The sequence below is a fragment of the Manacus candei genome, unplaced genomic scaffold (genome assembly GCF_025592945.1).
Source record: "Manacus candei isolate 608988 ecotype Guabito, Panama unplaced genomic scaffold, ASM2559294v1 h1tg000014l, whole genome shotgun sequence".
Taxonomy (NCBI): domain Eukaryota; kingdom Metazoa; phylum Chordata; class Aves; order Passeriformes; family Pipridae; genus Manacus; species Manacus candei.
The window spans coordinates 56,197,184-56,220,000 of NW_026138062.1; the positions used below are offsets into that span (position 1 = coordinate 56,197,184).

Below are 22,817 nucleotides of genomic sequence, written 5' to 3' on the forward strand. Positions count from 1 at the left end.
TTGGTTTTACAGTGCTTGCATTATTTATACAGTATTCAAGGGGGATAGGTTTACAACCCTTCTGGCTGATACATGGTATTATTGTAAGATCAGAAATTAAAAATGGCAAGTTAATGTCTTCTTGCCTTTTACTACTGAACCTTTAATAACGCAAGTAGGTAATTCTTGGATTTTTTGATGGATTTGTGGACCTCAGAGGGAAAATGTACTCAAAGTTGGCAGTATTCTCAGTGATAAAGTAACTGCCATAAATACTAATAAACATGGGAAAGCTGTTGCCTCTTTCCAACTTTAGTTGTTCTTTGCTTTGTCACCTCCTGTATCTGTATATAAAGGTGTTTACTATGGTACTTTATGTTTTTCTAATTGTTTGCTTTTCTCTTGTTTCAGAACAGAGAGCTCCAAATTATGAGAAAGTTGGATCATTGTAACATTGTCCGATTGCGCTATTTCTTCTACTCTAGTGGAGAGAAGGTAAGAATGAAAAACAAAGCAATACCTTCTGGTAACCATCTAGGGTATAAGTGAACTGTTAGAATTTCTAGAGAAGACAATGGGCATGATAACATAGAGCAAATGCTATAGTGGTGCCTCAACAGGTCAAACTGGAGCAGATGTGTTTCAGTATGGAAGTGTGTGCTCCATAAGGAGTAGAGTTATAACACAACAGTAGTGCAGCAGATTTGGATATGCAGTTTAGATTTAAAGCATTTATTTGACTTTTCACAGACCCAGCCCCTGTATGCTCTTGTTCTCCTTCCTTGTGCATCTGTTCCACATACAGGTTGAGTTTCAAAGCCCAGAGGAAAGAATAATGTATGATCCTGTGACTGTAGCATTTGTCAGAATGCTTATGCTCCAGAAGAAGGAGCAACTACCTGGATTTAATAAATCTCAAGAAATAGACACTGCCATTTGTTTTCCGTCCAAGTTTAAAAATTCCTTGGGGTTTTTAAGAAGGGGTTACAAGGTTTAGTTTCAGTATGAAATTATAACACATTCCTTGTCTAAGTATGTATCAGCATTTTACGAATCATAGGATAATTCAGGATGAAATGGACTTCAAGATGGCATCTGGTTCACCCTTATGCTTAAAGCAGGATCATCCATGGAGTAAAAAAAAAAAGTCTTTCTGTCCCTCATGGGAGTTAATGCAAGCTGTGAGGTGAGCTAGATGACCTTCTGAACTTCCCCTAATCTTTCTATATATTGTTATAAATATGTATATAATTTTTTATATAATTTATATAAATGCTACAATTTTTTAATTTTTTAAAGCAGATTACATTCTTAGTTGTCTTAAGATGCTGGTGCACATACACTGTTCACAATGCTGCAAAGGGCTGTATATGAGAGCTGATAGCTACTGACAGGCTATTAACTGCAGGTTAACAAAATGGGTCGACATAATGGGAGAGGCAGCCCACCCACTTCATGGTGTTTGGAACCAGAAAAGGAGCTGGTATCTCCAGGATAAGTTGCTGGTGACAGGTCGCTGCAGTCTTGTGCAGAGCACAGAAAGATAATTGGAAGACCTCTGCTGTTACCTCTCTGAGGAGTGGTTTGAGGGGGAATCTGGCTCTGTGCCTTGTCTGTGCCTATGGAAAGCTTGCAAAACCTCTTCACAGGATTTGAGAAATATGGTTTAGATTTTTTCATTATTTTTTTGATCAGTCCTTCCCCTTCCTTACATGCCCTTGCCTGGTGATAGCAAGCATTTTCAGTATTGTATGGCTGTGGCTGTTTTGCTGGTAGTGTAGTTTTTTAGGCTGTATTTTGTTCATAACTAGAAATTCCTCAAGCAGCATGAGAAATTCCTCCTTCAAACAGTGGAAGCATTAAAACCGCTCAGAACATTGTCCCAGTAGCCTTTGTCTAACAGTAACTTGAGAAAAATTGTTTTGGAAATCTTTGACTTGATGGTGAGCTTGAGACTGGATTTACCATTCTGCAAAACATAAACGTGGCTGATTCTTGGCAGCACTAGTTTTGCTTTTAAAACTGCAGTCTGTATCCGTGGCCAGTGAATCTTAATACTTCAGTGAGAAGTTTTTCTTTCATGTTGCTTTCTTCTCTTCTCTCTTGATGCCTCTACTCTGTGCCTTTGATATTTCCACTGCTACCTTGTTGCAAAATGGGACAAATGTGAACCAGTCCCTGGGGCCAGTGCACACCCAGCAGAATGTCAGCAGTGTAATGTTGCAGTTCAGGTTGCGAGGTCTCTTGCAGTTCAATACAAAAAGATGCATAATTGGCTTGCAGGTATTGCCATGTAGGTGGCAGCATGTGAAGATAACTCAGCAATGGCATGCGTGACTCCTGCCCTTTCTTGCAGCTCTCAGGAAACGCCTGCAGAAGAAGCTGTAGGAAACACAAGCGGAGTGTTAGCACAGCAACTTGCCAGTGCTTTTCCTGTGTGGGCTATAAGGCCTTAACTGGTTGCCATTCTGGTGGCAGACTGGTACTCCAGGAGGAGGAGAGGGCTGGAGTTTGCTGTTTGGACAAAGCTCTGAACAGCAGCAAGTTGGTGTTCTGAAACTCATCTGGGAAGGAAGAATAACATTTCTTATCATGTTTTTGTCAGTTTGGGAAGCAGTAACATCTTTTCCTTTGTATTACCCTCAAAGTCAAACTGGCCCTTTAAGGATTAGAGAAGGGAGAAAAATGTCCCATCTGGTAACCAAGAAGGGCATGTAGGGAGCAGTTGCTCCCTACAACTGGATGATAGGTACCCAGAACTTTATATAAACTGATTATTGAAGCCAAGTGCAATGGGAAGAGTAATGTAAAAATCCAGGGAACGTATAGCAGAAAATGCAGCAGCATAGTGGTGACTGGGGCTTGCAATTGTTGTCTGTCTTCATGAGGAACTTGACAATTGTCTGCCTTAATCCATGTTTGTGCTAATTAACTCAAGTCTAGCAGTGAGTGCAAAATCTCAGAGGTAACTATTATGCTGCTGATCTCTTTAATGACATTTTGATACTTATATTTCAGGCATTCTCTTGCATAAAGGTTTTCGTACCACTGTGATTACTCCACCTGTTTGTGTTGCTTAGACTTCTCCCTTCTTCCCTAGTGCTTGACACTGGAATCTCCAAGCCCAGAGACTTTTCTTTCTTTGTTTTTTTTTTTACCAGTATCTGAGAAGCTTAAATCTGGTCTTGATTTAGAGGTCCCTCAAAGGATTTCTCCAAATCCAGTCAGATTCAAAGAGACTGGCACTCTTTGAAAGCCATGTGCCTAACAGTCATTTTAGTTCGTTTTAATCACTAGATATTATTAGACACTGGGCAACCTTAAAACTGGCATTATTCTAGCAAAACAGGGGGTTTCATTCTTGATCAGAAAACAAAAAGTATCAAGTAGAAAACTAATTCTAAAAAACACTTGCTAGTCAGACTATTCCTTAGGTGCATCAAAGTTGTACACCTAGTTTGTAGGGATTTGGAGCTCTCCATTAGCTGTTTCAGGGGGCTCTCTGTGGAATTGGTTGAAGTGTTTGAGCGCCTTAACTTTTTTTTTCCCTTTATGATGAACTGTCCTTTTTATGTCTCCCATTTGCTTAAACTTTTTTCCTGCTTTTGCCAAATGCCGTCAAGCCTTAGAAGCATGGAAATCTTGTATTAAACATGACTTTGACTGATTTCTTCTCCTTTGTTTTCTGTTACTGGGTGACTCCCTCTTGTCTGAACATCTTTGAATTTGTACTGCCTTTATATAGGTATATTCTCTGTGTGTGCATGTGTATATTCACTTAAATGCATGCACAGAGATATATTTATACCTTTGTGTGTATATATAGACGTAAAAATTGTTCTGAGAACTGACTGCGTATTAATCGTGTTTGACTAATAATTTCTAGTTTAGAAGAACTCAGAGAAAGCACATAATATATATTCATATGACAGCTGACAGCCTTGGCATTCAAGTTGCTTCTGTAAACTATTTCCTTCTCAATTCTTTGCAGGTTTACGGATGTTTGTCACACCTGTTGGATAACCCAGTTTTTTCAAAAGCCTTTTCCTTAATGAATTTGCCAGAGTAGATTCTAATTTCCTTTTTTTTTTTTTTCTGGGGCTGTATGAGATATCTGGCAGAAGGCACTGTCTTTCATACCTGTAATGTGCTTTTTGTTAGTCCAGAACATGTAATTACAGCTGGTGGAATGAACCAGAGGTGAGGAAGAACAACCAAATAGTGGGTTGAGTTGTTGTATGAAAGATTCTCCTGGTGGAAGTAGTCACAAGTCTTTTCCATGCTGAATTTCTGTGATTTGTAGTTTTCTAGGTAATTCTTGGGGAAAATGGGGAGGATTTTAGGGCTGACCAGCTCTGCTCTTTGATATTGGTTTTGATATTATGCCTTAGGGTAGGGTCTTGAACAAGATGCTTGGTTTGCCTGCCAACTTACCACTGGGACATCAGACTGTATTAGGAAGGCATATATTTCTTGGTTGACTTTTGCTAAATTTCCTTAATTTCAGGGACTGACTTGCATTTAGCATGGTACAAAATGTAAGTGTTGATGTCCTGAAGTAGGGGGAGATGGTCTTGCTGCCTGTCCTTTTTAGCCTAATTCTTCTCAGAACCTTTTGAGCCATGCTCCAAGGTAGGGCAGATGTGAACATAGTGAGTGATACCTCTGGCTCCTTTGCTAAGATGTTTTATAGACTGACCTAACTTCTTAAATCAGTGACTGTCGAGTAAAATTATTCAGCTGTGTAAAACCTGAAATGAGTTTTCAATTCCCATTTTTTCCCCCTCTCTATTTCTGGTTTAGATCTTTGTGGTATTTCATAACTGTCACATTTCCTTGCGTGGATATTTTTGAGTGTTTAATAAGACTGATTGATCCATATCCGTGCCCAAAAGAGGATGAGAAGTTACTGGAGGGATTTATTTCTGCATCAAATCATATAAAAGTAAAGTAAATAAAGTTTTTGTTGAGTAATTGCATCTGTGGTTATGTAACTTTTGTTTTTCCTCATTAAGGTGGCAGAATTCAGAGGAGTCAAGCAAAGCATATGTGGAATCACAGAGTGATCATAAATAGGCAATATGCTGACTCTTTCTTGGAGGCTGAGCTGGCCCTTCTGCATGCTCTAATTGATGTCTAGTCTTATGTAGCCTTAGCGATAAGGGCATGTAGCCAAAGGTCCATGAAGACTCAGGATGGAAATTTACTCCCCTAGACTTAGGCTGAAGTTTAAAATAAACATAGAGGACATACACACTGAGCTGCATCTGTAAGCTACTGTGCACTATCTCATGCGTGCTCTGGCAGCAGTGTTTTAAACTGCAGTGAAGAAGTTTGAAAGAAGGGAGCAACTTCCGATTTGCAAGTTTTTGGTGTTTCTCTAGGTTCATATCCCTGTTAGAAAAAGACATATCCTCCACCTTCAAAGAGGCAGGAACGTCATCATTCTTTCTTGCAGGAGTGTTCAAATGAGTTGTCATGTAAGGGCCGTCCATTCTTGTTCCCTGTTAAAATCGGAACAATTTGGTTTCTTAACTGAACTTTAAAAAAAGTTACTGTGTAGAAAGTTCAATTAACAGAGCTTTGAGCCCAATTTTACTTTGCCAGAGCTTGTGTGAATGTTTTGCACCAGGCTAGTAATGTGCTGAAGGGCCATCCCTAGAGATGAATTTAGTCACTACCATTCATTCAATCCTTGGCAGATCTGCTGTGCTGTCAACAAAGGAGCAATTAATGCCAATTATGAGGAGTTTTGTGATGTTGGTATCTCTGTGGTCCTTGCCTGAGGCCTGCCAAGCTCATTTCAAAAAGGGCACCAGTCAGCAGATAATGATTTATCAGTTACTGCTGTTAGGGCTCACAACATGCTGGGAATTTCCTTAGTTGTAGTTATGATCAGTCTCTGGTTTTGAGTAGGTTGTGTTTTTAGAAATAGCAGTTTTGTCTGCCTCTGTTAGGTCTGTGCAAGAGCAGAGTAGGCAGCAGATCCTCAGAGTGGTAGGTGCACGGAAATAGGAAGCTCTGTGATTTCTCTCTAGACCAGTGAGCCATCCAGTACATCTGACTGGTCACTTTCTGTTCTCAAGTCGTTCCTCTATCAGCTCTAGCTACTGCTCTCATCTTCCCATGTTGGATGGCCATCAGGAAAGCAGTTTGTATTGCTTATCCTGAGGCAGGCATATAGTTTGAACCATTATTGTGTAATATCTTGCCTAGTTTGGATATATCCTGATTCAAAAATTCCTACTCACTCTGGAAGGTAGCGAACAGGCAGGAAAAGAGTGGATGTCCAAACACCGCTTTTTGTTTTCATGGCAAGGTATGCGGGACAGTCCAGTGATCCCAACATCATTGTCAATTTTCATCTTCCAACAGACTTATTGCCAGTTTATGGCAGAGTCTCTGCTTGAGAACTGTGGTTCAAATATCCACAGATCACCCGTGTCAGATGATAAATCAGTCCTGCCTTTTAGATGTTGGGTGGATGTTTCCGACTTCATAGAAATTATTTCTCCTTGAAAGTACAGCTATAAGCTTAAGGACTTTATAGGGCATAAAATAAGCAAGAATCATCAGGGATTCCAAAATTCTTTCAATGTGTGACCTTTTCCTTTACAGTAGCCTCTCTTTAGAGGGGAAAAATAGGACAGAAAATGTCTTTTTTTTTTAACAACAAGGAATGTCTTAGTGCATCATCTAAGAACCTGGACTCTTTCAGTGATCAAAAGTAGATAATGTTAACCAGTTGTCTTTGAACAAGACCTGGGAAAGTTCTTTAAATATGAATTATATTTGGAGGGTTGACTTCTGGCCTTATGCTGCCATCACAGCTAACCAGGCTGGCAATTCCTACATAACATGACTGTGCTATGCTGAGGAGTAATGAACATTACAGAACAGTTTAGTAAGTTTTGATACGTAGGTGTAGGAACAAAAGTCTTGGGACAGATCTTAGTTCTCCAACTCAGTCATGGACATTGAGGGATTAGGAAAGGAGATACTTTGCCCAACATTTGTAATACTAATAGAAAATATCTGTATCTTTCTGAACACTGTAGTTGAGTCTTCAACTGCTCTTACCCCCCGGATTTATCTGTGTGAAACTGCAACTGTATCTCTAGGCATACAGTCCCTATATTTTGGTGGCAGCTTCAGCTCTGTTTTGAAATAGATGTGGTTGTAAACTGCAAGTAAAACCAGGCACACGTGGCCACTGGATGTCACCATTCCTTTATACAAATAAGGTCAGCTAGCACATGTTTTGCATTTTCAAATTTTTCTAGTTATCATGGCTACTGGGTAGTTAGAGTATGAAGGCTGCAAATTTTTGCTTTGTCTTTGAATGCATGTCCAAAGTCTTCGTATTTTTAACTTACAGTGTCAGTCTTCAAGATAAGGGAAGGAGGGTGGGTTTCTCATGGTGCTTGATAAGGGGATGTGAAGTGTGTGGTGGTTGTAGCTTTAAGAAAAAGTAAAATAGCCCTTTTTTGAATCCGGGACAAAAACTATGTGACTTTGAACCTCCTGTGTTGTCTAAATCTAGATGCCTAAGTCAGGGTGAAGGGCATATTTTACCTCATGATGACACTTTGGTGTTTAAATAATGCACTCTCAAAAAAGGCATAGTCCACATGAAATGCTAAAAGGCATTTTCTTGCATTCCAGCTTAAAGGTAAATCCTTCAAGTTCTTTTTGACAGAACCCTTGTGTAGCTGCCATCCTGTCAGTAAGAGCTCTGTGTGCGGTACCTACCTCTGAAACATCATTGGTGGGGTGCTGTCATATGGTAAAGAAAACATGATTCCCTTCAGTAAACTGACTGGCTTGTTTACTTCATATAGTCCCAATACTGATGCCTTGGGACAATATTAATAATGAGAAGCACATCTTTGAGGCATATTACTTAATTTTAAGCTAATCACTTGTCTGTGTGCTTTTAGCTTGAATAGGCAAGTAAAGTGAGTTTTTTCAGACTGCAATTAATTCCACATTTATTTCTCCAAATGCAAAGTTAGTTAGAGTCCTGTTCATCTTCTCTCAGTTGCACTCATACAGCCGGTCATGTGGAGTCCATCTAAAAACTAGCAAAAACCCACCCACAAACCACACCAGAATCACCACACTGTTACTGATCTGCCAGGAGATGAAAACTGAAATGAGCATGTTCATCACTTTTTCCAAATGCTGACCAGTAAATTTAGTCACCCTAGAAGAAAGAGCACCCAGAATAGTTTTTAAACCTTTTTATCCCATTACTTGACGCTCAGAGAAATTTTCTTTAGATTCCAGGTTGACCTTGACAGTTCAGGAGTACTTCTAACATCTTACTAGATGCCGACATATTCTTCAGAGTATGATTTTGCCTTTTGCTGTCAGGCTGGTGTTTGGCACATATGACCTCCCTGGCTTCTCTGGTCACATTGGTAGTTGGGCCGTGACTGACTAATGTTGACTGGGGCTTTATGCACACACATTGTAAATTTAGTGTGTGTCTGATACATGAATAAAAGCTAACAAAAGCTGGTAGAAAGCACTTAGGATCAATGTGGGGTTTGTTCAAGTAGGGGATGATCATAGAGAAGAAATATTTGAACTTTCCTTGCAAGGAACAATGTAGAAAAGTGAATCTTTGAATTCAATAGCTATTGATTTATTTTAATTCAATAGCTGTTTCTTTTAATTCAATTAAACACAACTGGATGGTGCTTAAGACAGATTACTTGTGGGGACTGAAAGAGAGATTTTTAAAGTGGGGTTTGAGACCTCCCTGCATCCTTTCCTGTATCAGTAAGGCAATGTTTTCAATTTCCCTCAGTCCTCAGCCACATTATGTGTAATGCTCATGTACTACAGTAGTTGTTCTTTCATCCTGTTTTGTCTCCAATTTCTGGCACAAGGAATAAAATCAGGTTGCTAGAATGTTTTAGTTCTTCTGTCCTAGTCTTTCTCATGCCTCTTAGTATGGCATAGGTTGTATTAGTATTTTCTTGTATGAAATATTTCCCATCAAAGTGAAGTGGTGCCTGAACTGTGGGTTCTTGAGAGGCACGGAGCGGTTTGATGGCAAAGCAGTGGTTATTTTGCTGTGGTTCGTTTTGGAGCAGCGTTTGTCAACTGAGAATTTATCTGCCAAGTGACAGAAAGCAGCTTCTAACATTTGGTGCAATTGCTGGTACATGAGCTGATTTGCTGAAGTCAAAATCCTAATGAAATACATCGATTCTGTATTTCAGGGTCTGGCTTTCTGTCCTCCCCCTTTTTTATTTTAAAGAGTACATGGTCATAATCTTAGCAGCAAGCACAGGAGAACATGGATGAACATAAACATTTGACCTGCTGATGAAAGCTAATAATATTCAGTCCCAAGATCTGTAAGGAGAAGTGAGTTATTTAATGACATCTTGTGTTTGCTTTCTGTAATTTATATGCTGCAGTCTCCTCTGGACTTCTCTGTTCTCTGTAAGTTGTTTCAGAGATACTTGTGACAGTCAGGTTACCTTGGTTTGTTCCCAGACCAGTTCTGAAACAGCAGTATGGAAACAAGTCACTTGTGGAATATGTGGTAAGGTTTCCTGTAATGGAAAGATAAGCATTTATCCTCCCAGTTGATCCTTGAGCAGTTGCCCTCATTTGGCAAGCTCTTTCAGCTAACCCTGTTTCCTATTGCAATACATCTGGGTCACTGGAAAAATATGTGTTTAGGAGGAATGCATGAGGTAGGCAAACCAGGTTACATCACCCTCAGGGTTTGTCAGGCCATGACTGCTTCTTAGCTTGTCCTGAATCTTATTCAGGGAAATCCAGGTAACTTGGATGTTACTTTCATCCAGTTCATGTTCAAAGAGAAGGATGAGAGGTCGTGAAAACTCTTTTCTGTGTGTTTATGAGCCCAGTGCTTGGTAATACCAGGAGGATGTTGGTCAAAGCACTTGCATCATCTTTGATTTGTTTAATTCATAAAGAGAACAACTGAAGTTAGTTGCATATGGTAGGAGTGGAATATGCAGTTACTTACATAGCCAACAGCATAAGCCTTGCATTTATAGAATCATGGAATCAACTGGGTTGGAAAAGACCTTGTCCAACCCTTGATCCAACACTGCTGTGGTTACTAGACTCTCTCTCTAAAAAATTTCTTCTTTATATCCAACCTAAACTTCCCCGGCAGAGCTTAAGATTGTACTCTCTTGTCCTACTGCTGATTGCCTGGGAGAAGAGACTGATGCCCACCTGGCTACAGCCTCCTTTCAGGGAGTTGTAGAGACTGATGAGGTCTCCCCTGAGCCTTCTCTTCTCCAGGCTGAACAGCCCCAGCTCCCTCAACCTCTCCTCACAGGACTTGTGCTCCAGTCCCTTCACCAGCTTTGTTGCTCTTCTCTGGACCTACTCCAGCACCTCTATGTTCTTCCTGAACTGAGGGGCCCAGAACTGGACACAGCACTCGAGGTGTGGCCTTGCCAGTGCTGAGTACAGGGGAAGAATGACTTCCCTGGTCCTGCTGGCCACACTGTTCCTGGTACAGGAACATCAGTTCTTGCTAGTTGGTGAGGGAAAGGTATTCGTGTGCCTTTGTGTTCTGGTGGATAATGTGTGATAGACAGGATACTCAGGAGCATTGCCATGCAAAGCCCATGTTGATTGTTCAGGTACTGTGTGTAGCATCAAAACTCATAAGAAAAACCTCATCTCTAAGATTCAGGTGCTCGAGGGTTTTTTGTGCTTCTGTCGTGTCATGTCATACCATTGAATTTGTCCCATTTCCAACAGAACATAAAAATGGAGGCACAAAAACAAGGCAAAGTTGGTATGAACTAAATAGACTTCTGTAATTGTCAAAACCCACTGTTGTGAAGTTGGATTGACAGGGTTTCCTGATCACATGTTTTATTGTTTTACATGTCTCCTTTTGCTTGTACTGCAAGAGGATAATGAAACCACTATAATTTCATTTCTACTCTTTTTTTTTCCTCTCTAATCTCTCATGTAAATCTTTTTGGTACATGAAACATGAATCCTTGGATAAAAGTAATCAACTTCAGTAACAGAGTACTCGGTGCAGTGACTTGTCACCGATATGATTTTCCCATCTTCTAAGAGGCAAACATTCAGCATATTCATCAGGCTGTATCTACACTGAGTCAAACAGAATCCATATTCATGAAACTCTTTTCTCTCATGGGTTACAGGTTGCCTTACCAGGCATAAGTTAACTTTGATTTTTTAGGACATCTATTTTCTGTATTTTGTACTTAAACATTGAAAGCTCTGACCTAAGAAGAGATGGTGGTGGATTTTTATTGGCTTAAAGTGAAAATTATGGAAAGAAGAACTTTCCTTGTTGCAGAAGGGAAAGTGCTGAAACACAAGTATGTTTTTTCTTGCATACATCTGCACCTGTGGAGTTCCAGAGCCATCTGGTATTCCCTCTGCACTGCTGGTAGTTGTCCCTCCTCATCCATTTCAAAAAGTTTATTCTCCAGCCTGGTATCCAGATGTCTTCACATTGTTACTCAGTTCCTGGGATGGCACTGGGAGAAGCACCAGCATAGGCAGGGTTTCAGAGGCTGCTGCTCCTTCTCTATGTTACAGAAGTACTAGAAGACCAGATACAAGTTAGTGGGCCATTGACATTTTCTTAGTGCTGGTGCTATTAGTACTGTCATTTAAGCAATGATATTAAAAAAGAACATCTTTTTGTAGGGAGGAGTGATGTAGGCAGGGCCTTGCAAGGTGACTTGGTCTATTAGGAAGTATTGGTAAGAACTATTAAAATGTCCTCAAAATAGAAGCCTTTATTGTCAAATAACGGTGAAAACAGATCTTGAATTCTGAGTATTTAACAACGCACAAAACCAGCAGTGCTCTGTATATTGTGTATTCAAGGTGAGTATTTCTCTGTGTGTTACCATGTACCATTCCTTTACTCACTGGACACTGCTGCTCTTTGCTGTGGCAGGACAGCAGAGCACTGTGAGAGTAACATGCCTCACTCTGTGCTTGAAGTGACATCTTAAGTCACAGTAGTATTATTAAATCGCTGTAGATAAATGAGTTTTGGTTTTGGATGTTAAGATACATAGCCAGTGGATCTGCTGACAAGGACTCCAGTTGAAGAACTGGGAGTTCCATGCTGTTTCCATCTATGTATCGTCTTTCACTATAGAAAGTTCTAGCTGGTAATGCAGTGGGTGCAGGAGAGGTTACTTCTGGTTGATTCATCCAGCTTTCAAAAATAATTTTTCAGGTTGATACAGTTAATTATACCCATTCCCCAACATTAAATGTATTCACAGTCCTGATAAGATTTGCACAGAAGACTGCATTAAAATATCAGAAGTCTCTTTAAGACCTGTTTTACTACTGAAAATTCTCAGTTCTGCATTGAGGCACTATATGATTATAGTACTTTGTCATTTAAGTTCTCTTTGTTCCTTCTTTCCTTTGCTAGTGTATAATAAGGTACTTTATAATGTAACAAAGTACCTTATTATAAATCTACTTTTGTTGTTTCTGTGTTATGTTCACATGAACCTCTAACCTGATCCTAGATATTAAAAATTATACTCAAGACGTTGTTTTGCCATGAATAAGTTCACATGCTTAAGTTGGAGATAACTGGGACATCAAAATAGATGTAAATGGAATAGTTACAAATGTTAACACTGTCTTACTGTCTACAAATGGTTAATTTGTATTATTAATCTCTTAATAGTTGGGAATTCAGTAAGATCAAAGTAACATTTCTAAAAGATGCAGGTTGTTTGAACCTTTTTGATGTGTTGTTGTCAGAGGCTGAGTTTGGGACTTCTCAATTTGCACTTCTTGGGTTTTGGCAGGTAAGGGACTAATGAGTTAATAGGCTGCTTCAAATAATGATGCATGTTACCTTGAAATACTCTCCTGATGAAAATATTGACTGGGCAGAACAATTATATCCTTGTCCTATTTATAATCAGCGAATGAATGCCTTATGTCATATTATATCATTGGACATCATAGTATCTTTCTCTGTGTGTACATATAAATATATATGTAGATATAGATATATATAATTAACATGACCTTAATCATAAGTTTGACAAAAGTATTAATGCAGGAGTGCAAGGCCAAAATAATTTGTCAGCAGTTCACACTCCCACTAAAGGTGGGATTTAAAATGTCCACAACTTTCTCATGCTTTAGGTTTCACTGAATGTTTTAATTGTGCTTCATGCTTCAAATCTATTGCTGATTTTGTTTTTCTTCTCTATTCTCTTTCAGAAAGATGAGGTGTATCTCAACTTGGTGCTGGACTATGTTCCTGAAACAGTATACAGAGTTGCCAGACATTATAGTCGGGCCAAACAGACACTCCCTATGATTTATGTCAAGGTAGGTAACTGATAGATGTGGTTAGGTAAAGAAGGATTTAATAGAAACAGACTCTGGGGATACTCTTTTCTGACATAATAAGTTTTCTGAAATTTTTAAAAGCACATAAATCTTGAGGGAAGGAAAATTAGAATCATTAGTTTTTATGGTGAAGGAAGAATAGAGGATTGAGGCTTAAACAAGCACTCCCAATTTCTGACTTTGCATAAATCTTGGAATGGGTGAGGGAGACTGGGGGGGGAAGTGTTTTGTTTTTGAAGCAGCTTAGAGACGGACACCAGCTAGATTAGCAGCTTTCAGTTTCCTGAGATGATGAAGATATAATAGAACAAAGGTCAGGAAGTGAAAGAGGATGTCAGGAAGATGTTCCCTTATCTCTCATTTTCCTCTTTTCCTGGCATGAGTAAGAATTCATGTGCTTTTGTTGTGGGCATAAAAGGCATATTTTTGTCCCCACTTGGAGCTCATTGACTCTTGTCTTCCAGAGCTACATGGGCAAGATGCTTGTATGCACATTGTAGCTTTAAAACTGTACTCAAGTTGTCTACATCTTTTACACAATGTTTAAAATAAAATTTATTTTGCTGTCAAACGTGGGACCATCTGGGTCTTGCAGTTCCATTTTGTATATTGTGGTGACCACAATCCACACACAAGTGAATGATGATATTTTCACCTGGCATTAACTTGTGAACATGACATCCAGGTAATATTAAATGGAAATTAGCGATAAATTTGCCTGATTCATATTGATTCTCCAGACTCCTCTTTAAAAGTGTAATTCTTAATGTGAGGGTTGGCTTAAGAAAAAAACTTTAATTTGGTTGAAAGAAGATGAAAGTTAGAAAGTTGAAAGCTACAAATAGTAATTTTATCAGTAATGACATTTTGTGCCATAACTATATGCATAAATTGCAAACAGCATGTCTCTGCAATAGCCAGCACCGGTGCCTGTTTCATAAGAAAGGACAGAATTTTATCATCCAGCAGTAACAATTTCTGTTGCAAGGTCACACTGTTTGCTCTGCTGGTGGAACAGCATGTCTTCAGTTTATATGCTACCCAAAAATCTGTTAGCTTAGCTTTTGATAAATTTTTTATATATGTTTTGTCAGTATTCTTGCCCTTATTGTTCTCCATTATGGGAACTTGAGAAAGTTGTCCTTACTTACACTTTCAGAATAAAATTTGCTTCAGCTCTTTCATCTTGCAGGATGCTTGGGGCTTCCCATTCCAGGTAACCTGGAAGGCTGTTCTTACTTTTCTGGCAAGGCAAGCCTTGCACATAATCCTGTATTTAAAAAGATCATGTTACCTCAATGTCATTAAGGGTTTTGCAATTTTCCAGGCATCTTGGCTACACAAAGGTCAGATCATACATATTTGTTCATTTCTGATTGATACCCAGGCAGGTAGAGAGCTGGGTAACAAACTGTTAAAAAAACTGCTGGGAAGCTGTTCTAGTAATCTTCTGGTTAATTTTTATTTGTAATTTCTAATATGGTCTAAGGAATTCTTGGAAATTTTGGGTTTGCTATGTGGAGATGAAAGGCATACTTTCTAAATCCCACATGTGTTGACTTGACCCCTCAAATTAGAGCCGTCTTTTGCATTATTTTGCAATACCCTTGCACAATACATGCTTAACGAGTCTAGAACAGGCAATTTGGAAAACATGTTTGTTTGCTTTTCTTTGTGCAGAGTCGTGGTTTTCAGAAACAAGAATGAAAACCGGAGACCTAGAGCCAAAATTCAAATTATTCTCTTTCCATTTCTATGTTTCCCGCCAAACCAGCAACAAAAAACAAGGGGGAGAGAAAGTGTGACGACAGAGATAGTGGTGAAAGTGAGGCAAACATGACCTGATACCAATATCTAGTAATTGCACATGGTTTTATAGACAGTTAAAGGTGATTTGTGGAGAATGTGCTTAGAAAAGGAAAGTGTGGAGGTGCGTCTCTGGTGCAGTGTCCTGCCTGTGGCTTGATTTTAACTGGAACCTTGTGGGGACACAACAAAAACAACAAATAACTTGGCAAGTAAGCCTTCTGTCAGCCTTAAAGCAGGGTTTCTGTGCCTTTAGGACTAGATGTGCTATACAGCCCTAATTGTATTCAGCACCTCTTTGTTATCCATAACCACAAGCGTGTAGCTCCAGCAGCTGGACATCCTCCCCTTGCCGTGTAATCTTATCCTGTGAAGTTCTTGGCTTTGTAACATCTCTTTTTGCTGTATTCTTCCTTGCTAAGGGGTTAGTCTTGGAAAGGGGGCAGAAGAAACTCTCCCTCAGCTTATTTATTGTGCCTTGTATAAAATTATTCTGAACATTTGGTTTTATTTGCCTTCTCTTGTTGTCCAGAGATCTGACTGTGTCCCCTCAGCACTGGGACATTCACTTCAGTGACAGGCTGAGACACTGTTCTTGTCTCTGGGCAGCATTTAATATAACTTCATCTACTAAAGGGTTTTCTTTTGGCTCTTGAAGGGCAATTTTTTCAGTTGTTTGGTTTGGTTTGGGGTTTTTTTTTCATAACCTGGAATACTTCATGTCTCTGAAGAGGATGATTTATAAAGCAAACTGAAACACCTTTATTTTGTGTATGTTTTTTACAACTGCTGTTATTTATAAATGTTGGAAGACTGGCACAATTACTCTTTTGGCATTATGCTGAGTTTTGTAAGGACAGATGAACCACATGTGTGGGTATGTGGCACAGGATGGGGAAAGTATGCAAATACCTTGTCCATCCTCATAGCACTAGTACACATTCAGTATGGTCTTTTTTGAGAGCTTTTGTTTTTCTTCTAATAAGAGTTTGTGCTAAACTAATTGTTTACCCCGTCGGACTCGTGTTTCTGTGTTCCAGTTGTACATGTATCAGCTGTTCCGGAGTTTAGCCTATATCCATTCCTTTGGGATCTGCCACCGGGATATAAAACCACAGAACCTCTTGCTGGACCCTGATACAGCTGTTCTAAAACTCTGCGACTTCGGAAGGTAAGCATATCTGTGGCCTGAAACCTGGTGAAGAGGTCTTCCTTCAAAGTGAACCTGGGTGCAACTTTGCCAAGAAATCCTCTGCGTCCTTCAGAAGATCTTTCTTTATTTGTAGCTTTGAAAGAGAACTGCTGATATTCTGTTTTCCCCTCAAAATGAGTTCGGGGTGGGAGAGCGGGAGGAAAAAGCTGGAAAAAGATATCAGGAGGGAAGGAATTAAAATGCAAGCCTGTTACGTTTTCAGGTATTAGAAAAATAAAATAAATATGCAGTCATATAGGAAAAATACTACACCATGGAAAAATACAACCAAATCTTGTGGCGAACTGTGTTTCGGGAAGAGAGGACAGGTGCAGTGGCACCGTATATTAAAAAGGCTAATGTTACTCTTTATTAGTCTACTTGCATGTACACCAATTCACTTCATGTTGCCAATACCATAGAGGCTCAAGATCAGAAGCGGGACTTCCAGTTGAAGCTCTTGGATAGTGGACATCTGTATTCTAGTTTCTGATGGCACATTTATTTCCAGTGTCTGTTCAAGTGAGTCGCATGTAGAGTCCAGCCCCCATCTTAGAACTGATATAGAAATTCTGGAAACCCACACTGAGGCAGGAGACAGATTTCTCTCTTGGAAAGTCCAGTCTTTAGATTGTACTATAACTTTGCAGACTAAAATAGGTAGGGTATACGTGGAAGAAGTCATGGAAGCTGCTGTTGCTAAATGCACTTGTCCATAGCGAGTGGGAATGTCAGAGGGTGGTTATTCAAGCAGTGCATCATCATGTCTGGTGGCTTGGGAATCTCCTCCTCAGCTCTGCCTCACCAGTGTTGGAGCAAAATACAAATCGCACTGAAACTCAAAAATAATAATGCATTAAAAAGGTAGTATTTACTATCTGTTATCAGTGGGAATTTTTTAACTGTAGTTTCTGTATAGAAAACAGAAAACTGAGACTTTTTAAAATGGGTGGTAGGAGTCCTTCTTCCCTGAAGGCTGAAAGGAGTGTTTAAAAAGCTGAACACTAGATTTGACTGGCTTGCCCCTCTGCAGTGTTCAGTGCTGCTTAGTTAAATGTCATATTTCTGAAAGGGCAATTTTGTTTTCCAGCTCCTTTTTTGTCTAATTTAATTGCTTGTTAATTAAGAAAGAAGTATAACATGTCCATACTCATGTTCCAAAAGTAATGTCCTCTCATGGTCTATTCTTTTCTTGGATTCTTTCAACAGTAGTGGTTGAGGCAATACTGTAGGTATTTGTGGCTGATCTCTTGCAGTATAAATGAAGCCTTCATGTTAATCGTGAACCATTAACATGTGAATATAATGGCAAAGTTTATTTTCCTTTGTCTCCTCATACCCCTTTAACCTCATGCCACACTCCCTTAAATAGCAAAGAGACAGAACATTATGATGGAAATTAAAAAGCAACCAAACAAAAAAGCAAACTAACAACAACAACAAAAAACCAAACAAACATAAACCCTCCACTTGCTTCCCGTGAGTATTCAGAGATTTTGAACCTTAAAAGTTAACTACATTTGACTGGACTGTTTTCTGTCCTCTTTGCCTTTGTAAACAAACCTTTGTATCTGGAAAAAGACAGCTGCCAGCCAAAAATCTGACCCTATTTATCAGCTAGATTGTAGTCAGAATTTCCTTTGCGATGTCCAGTGTAAGGAAGATGCTTGAGGGATTGGACTCATTTCACAGTGAATCACTGAGTCAGTGGTTTGCATCAACTTAGAAGGACATGGTACTTCAGCATTTAGGAATTGGGAGTGGGTGAAGAGTGCCAAAGCTTGATGTTAGTCTGCACAGCAATATTGTAAAAATATTCATTACTGAAATGTTACCATTTCCTTTTCAGTGCAAAGCAGCTGGTTCGTGGAGAACCTAATGTCTCGTACATCTGCTCTCGGTACTACAGGGCACCAGAGTTGATCTTTGGAGCCACCGATTATACCTCCAGTATAGGTACGTGCATGTATTTGTTGAAATCTCTCCCAACTGCGTGAGTTTTTATTCGGTAGTTAAGTGTCAAGGTTTACAGAGATCTCAGATATAATCCCCAGGGACTGAATTTTGTTGTAAATGGTTAAGGACCACTTCTTAAAGACATAAAAATGTTTTGTAGATGGCTGCTGTGATTTCTACACCTTTCAGGATTTCAGTGTCAATTACCCTAGGAAAGGGACTTTTTCAATGTAGAGGGGAAAATCTGATTACGAAGTAGGAAAAAAATATCAGTGTAATTTTGCCATTTAGTTTAAAAGTAGGTATGAAATCTTAAGCCAGAAAAGTATTTGATGACTTCAAGTGTAAAGAAAGACTATAGAAAATCAGTTACTGCTTCTGATATGCTATGATTTAGACACAAATAAGTCTGTGATTTATTTACTTGGCTTTTAGGAAAGAGTTTAGGGGGGGGGGAATGTGTCCTAATGATTGACTTTAAACTCTCCTTACAGTTTTACTGTATTGTGTACAGCAGTCTTCCTAATTTAACTTGTTCTGCTAACTTTTGTGGTCTTTTAGTCATTAATTTGGAACACGAAGAAGACTTCTTTCTAATACCTGACACATAGCTGTGTCATGGAAATATTAGGCTAAAGATTTTGCTAGAGGACAGGTTTTCTTAGAGTCGAGTCCTAAAAATAAATAGGATAATGAAAAATCTTAAACAGCAACGTGTTGGGTGGTTGTGAGTAACTACTTCTGGTTTTTAGTCAAGATGTTCCCTGTGCCCCTTCTGAGTTCTAGTGTTGAAGAGACTAGATTTGGCTCTCACCTTAGCACAATATTGAGGAACTTTTTGCCTTGCTTATGGACTTGATTCACTTAGGCAAGGTTTAATTTTTTCAAAAGGATTTGAGGATCATGATCAAGTCTTGGCAGAATGTGTTTATAACCACTTAAAGTATATTTAAAGTTGTTATGTTCTAACTAGTGTGAAAGTGAGTGGCTGGCTGGCTTGTTTCAACTCTGCAGTTCTTTGAAGGGGGGAAAAAAAACCCCACCAAAATGTTCCTGAAGGCTTACCTGCTCTCACTAATGTTTTTTCCCATCGGTTATCATTTGGTATGTATTTTAACAACACTTAACATACCTCCCCGGTAGGAAAAAGAAGCAGAACCAAGAGAAGTCTGGGGAAAGTAGTGGCACAATATAAAAGGGCAGAACATATGGTTGGTTGCTGCCAAAAATGGCGGCCCCAGCCCCACTCTTACCCCTGGATACCCTGGATCTCACAGTTTATTGTTTAATACACCGATTCAGCTTCAACTGACAAGAGACTTGGCAGGGTAACTTTCTGCTACGTGAGCGAGTGCAATCAGCATTGCTGTGTAGTCAAATAAGCAGCAGGGCCCAGGTAAAAGCAAAGTATCAGGAGCTCATGAGTGAGAGGAAGGTGGCTGATCACTTTTGACATCTTTTTGCCAGCTGAGAGCTAATAGGTTGTCTCCGCTGCGTTATCAGAGTGCAGAGACAACTTGTTTCAGAGGATAACTGCATAAAACAGGTCTTTTATGTGTCACTGGAAGAGACTGTTTTATAGATAAGCCCGTTAGGTGTCTCTTGTTCCAACTGTGTAATGACTTTAAACTTGCGCTATTTGTCAGACCCTTTTTCAAGGTGCTCTTTCCATTTTTGTTGTCTTACATACTGGTCTCTAAAATAGTTGTAATAAAAATTGCATGCTGAAGTGAGGAATCCATTTTTCACCTGCCAAAAAAAAAATCATGGATTTCAGGTTTTGTCCAGTCTTTCTTGTACCAACCCTCCAACTCATGTCCCTTAAGGTCCTTTTTCTGAAATTTGCACAGAATGGCATAAAAAAATAGTTCAGCTAATATTCTTTCCTTTCTTCCTTCCTGTCCTTTCCACCTTCCACTTTTTTCTCAGCAGAATCTTTACATTTGGGAGCTGAGAAGGAATAAAATGCTTTTACAAATTCAATGGTTTTCACATTCTGCAAATAAGTTAGAAATTCTAAAGGTTTAGTTGTTTGATGCTGCTGTTTCCAGTGGTAGTAAATATTCCTTAGTTCTTGCTGGATAGGCAGCAACAGTGCTTAGTGAGAACTCTACCTTATTTCACTTAGGATTGTTCATCCAAACTCAACCAGCTTGTTGGAAAACCAATCAAACCAACCAAACAGATAGGTTTATTAAAAGAGAGGAAGGAGCACTTAATTACTAACGCTTTATCTGTTGCTCAAAGTGTAGGGAACTGTGAAATGCTACAGTATGATAATACTGCATTTTAAACTTTTTGGTTTTAATGTTGATATGCTTGGGTTTCTAGTTCTTGTTTTCCTGTGAATTGTTAGCATAACAAGCTTTTCCTGCTATAACCTTTATCACTCTATAAGAATCCACTTGTGTGTGTGTGATAACAAAAAGTCAACTTACAATTAAGGTGGGGATCTTCACTATTCTGTTTAAATATCCTCTCTTAAAACTACGTTAAAAGTAAAATCAGTGAAGCCAAAAAGTGTCCTAAGTAGAAATTTTTTGTATGTGATCTGCAAGGCTTCTAGGTTTTTCTGTGGGTTTTTGTTGTTTGCTAACGTTACTACAGGGCTTATGGTTATAATGAGCTGTAATATGGTAATTTTTGGAAGTATTTCTGAGCAAGAAGTGCTTTTTAAGACTAGGCAGTGGCACCGATGGCCCCAGAGTGTCAGCACAGCCAGCTGCATCATGACCATTTCCATAGTTAGTCATCTTGTAATGTGTTACATCAGTGTTTCAGTCATCACTGTAACCAGGAGTGGCATTGCACTGTCTGGCTTCACACAGGTTGTCTTTAAACACCTGAATTTGGCCTTGCAACAGTACTTGCTCTTCAGTGTGGCAGAAACTAAAGTTTGTTCCAGAATGTGTCTTTTCATCGTGGGAGTCACAAGAAAACTATAAGCTGATTATTTCCTCAAAATGCATGACTTAAATTCTAACCCAAAGCGTCCCTTCAAAAAATAATTCACAGCCAGGAGTTTTTTTTAACTTTTGTGAAGTACTGCATTAGTGCTGTCTTTAAATATACACCATAGTAAGAGTAGCATCAAATCACATTTACTGCAGTTAATGCCTCTCTGTCTGCCTCCAGCAGACTCGGGACTCTATTTTTAAAATGATGACCTGGGAAATGACCTATTCAAGTTTTTAAATAGCCGCTGTTGCCAAATAGCTACAAATCCAGGCCTGTAACAGCTCTGTCATCTGCCTGTGTTACAGTTTTATGGGATTTTTTCAGTGGTCAGGCACAAGTATCCATGTCAACTGGGTGTCTTCATAGCTTGTACAGTTTGGGCCTTTGTGCACCTATGACTATGAATTCTGCAGATGTGTGCATGTCCCTAAAGCTTGCTGGGGATGGTACTTTGTTTATTTCCTGCAGCTGATACACAGGAGGGGTTTTTTTGTTGTTGTTGTTTGTTTTTGTTTTGTTGGGGTTTTTTGTGGTTTGGCTTTGGTTGTTTTTTTTTTTCCAAACCAAGTTCTTTCAGCTGTCCTTTGACAGTTTTTTGGCTGTAGCTTCTCCTTTGCCAGTCTGTGTGTGTTACAGCATCTCAGAGTATGTTGATGGCATGCTGCTGGCAGTTCTGGTCATAAGGGAGATGCTGCCTGCTGAAAAACCATGGGATGGCTGCCCACATTCCCCTACATTGTCCTGGGACAAATGTAGGCACTGGAGCAGGGGTGAGTGCAGATGTTTGTGTTGCCATGTGATCCTTTTGTGTAAAAAGCAACTGTGCAGCTGAGCTTTGCCCCCACGACATGCATTTTTTTTTCAGTAGATTAGGTGGCAGGGCAGTGGAGGGCTCACCAAAATGTGGTGGTGCTTTGGCATAACAAGGGTCTGCTGGGCTCAGGGTGTTTTCTCCATCACTGCACTGGCAGGAGTTGGGAGCATTCCAGAGGGAACGTTTATAGCTACTGGCAGGGAAAGATTGATCTGCATGGCTCTATTGCTGGCTTCTCTTGGAGTGTCCAAAAATAAGTATCATGAAGTGGTTCATTCACTTTCCTAGTGAGTGCTAAGACAGAGGGAGAGAGTATTTGACGTCAGCAGTCTGGAGCATAAGCTCCTCTGCAGGCATATGTAGCTGGCCTAACTCAGAGTTTCTTGGGGAAGAACCATTCCAAGGTGTGTCCCAAAACTGTTGCCAAACAATAAAAAGTATTTGCCTCTGTCAGATGGCAATTTCCAGTGTTGAAAATAAGCACATGTTAATTCACAGAACTACTCTATCACCTGTCATTGTAGTTTCATCTCTTCATTACAAAAGAACAGATACCTGTGTTTAGCTTTTGTTCCAAATACTGGAACAAACATGTCTTTTCAAGCATTTTCCTCTTTCAGCCTTACTCTGTCTCTGCTATCTGTGGCTTGATGTGCAAAACTTGCACCAACATAGCGTGCGTGCATGTAATCCTGAATTTTGCTCTTGCTGTGACATCCC

The 22,817-nt window shown here is 39.5% G+C and overlaps 1 protein-coding gene across 2 annotated transcripts in view; it reads left to right on the forward strand.

The window, feature by feature from the left end:
- The window catches only part of GSK3B (glycogen synthase kinase 3 beta), a 152,935-nt gene that overhangs the window by 81,580 nt on the left and 48,538 nt on the right, over positions 1-22,817 (forward strand). For both annotated transcript variants that reach the window (XM_051779970.1, XM_051779971.1), the window contains exons 3-6: positions 391-474; positions 13,240-13,350; positions 16,218-16,348; positions 18,219-18,325. In XM_051779970.1, coding sequence (XP_051635930.1) covers positions 391-474; positions 13,240-13,350; positions 16,218-16,348; positions 18,219-18,325 — 433 coding nt within the window. The remainder of the gene's footprint in view (positions 1-390; positions 475-13,239; positions 13,351-16,217; positions 16,349-18,218; positions 18,326-22,817) is intronic.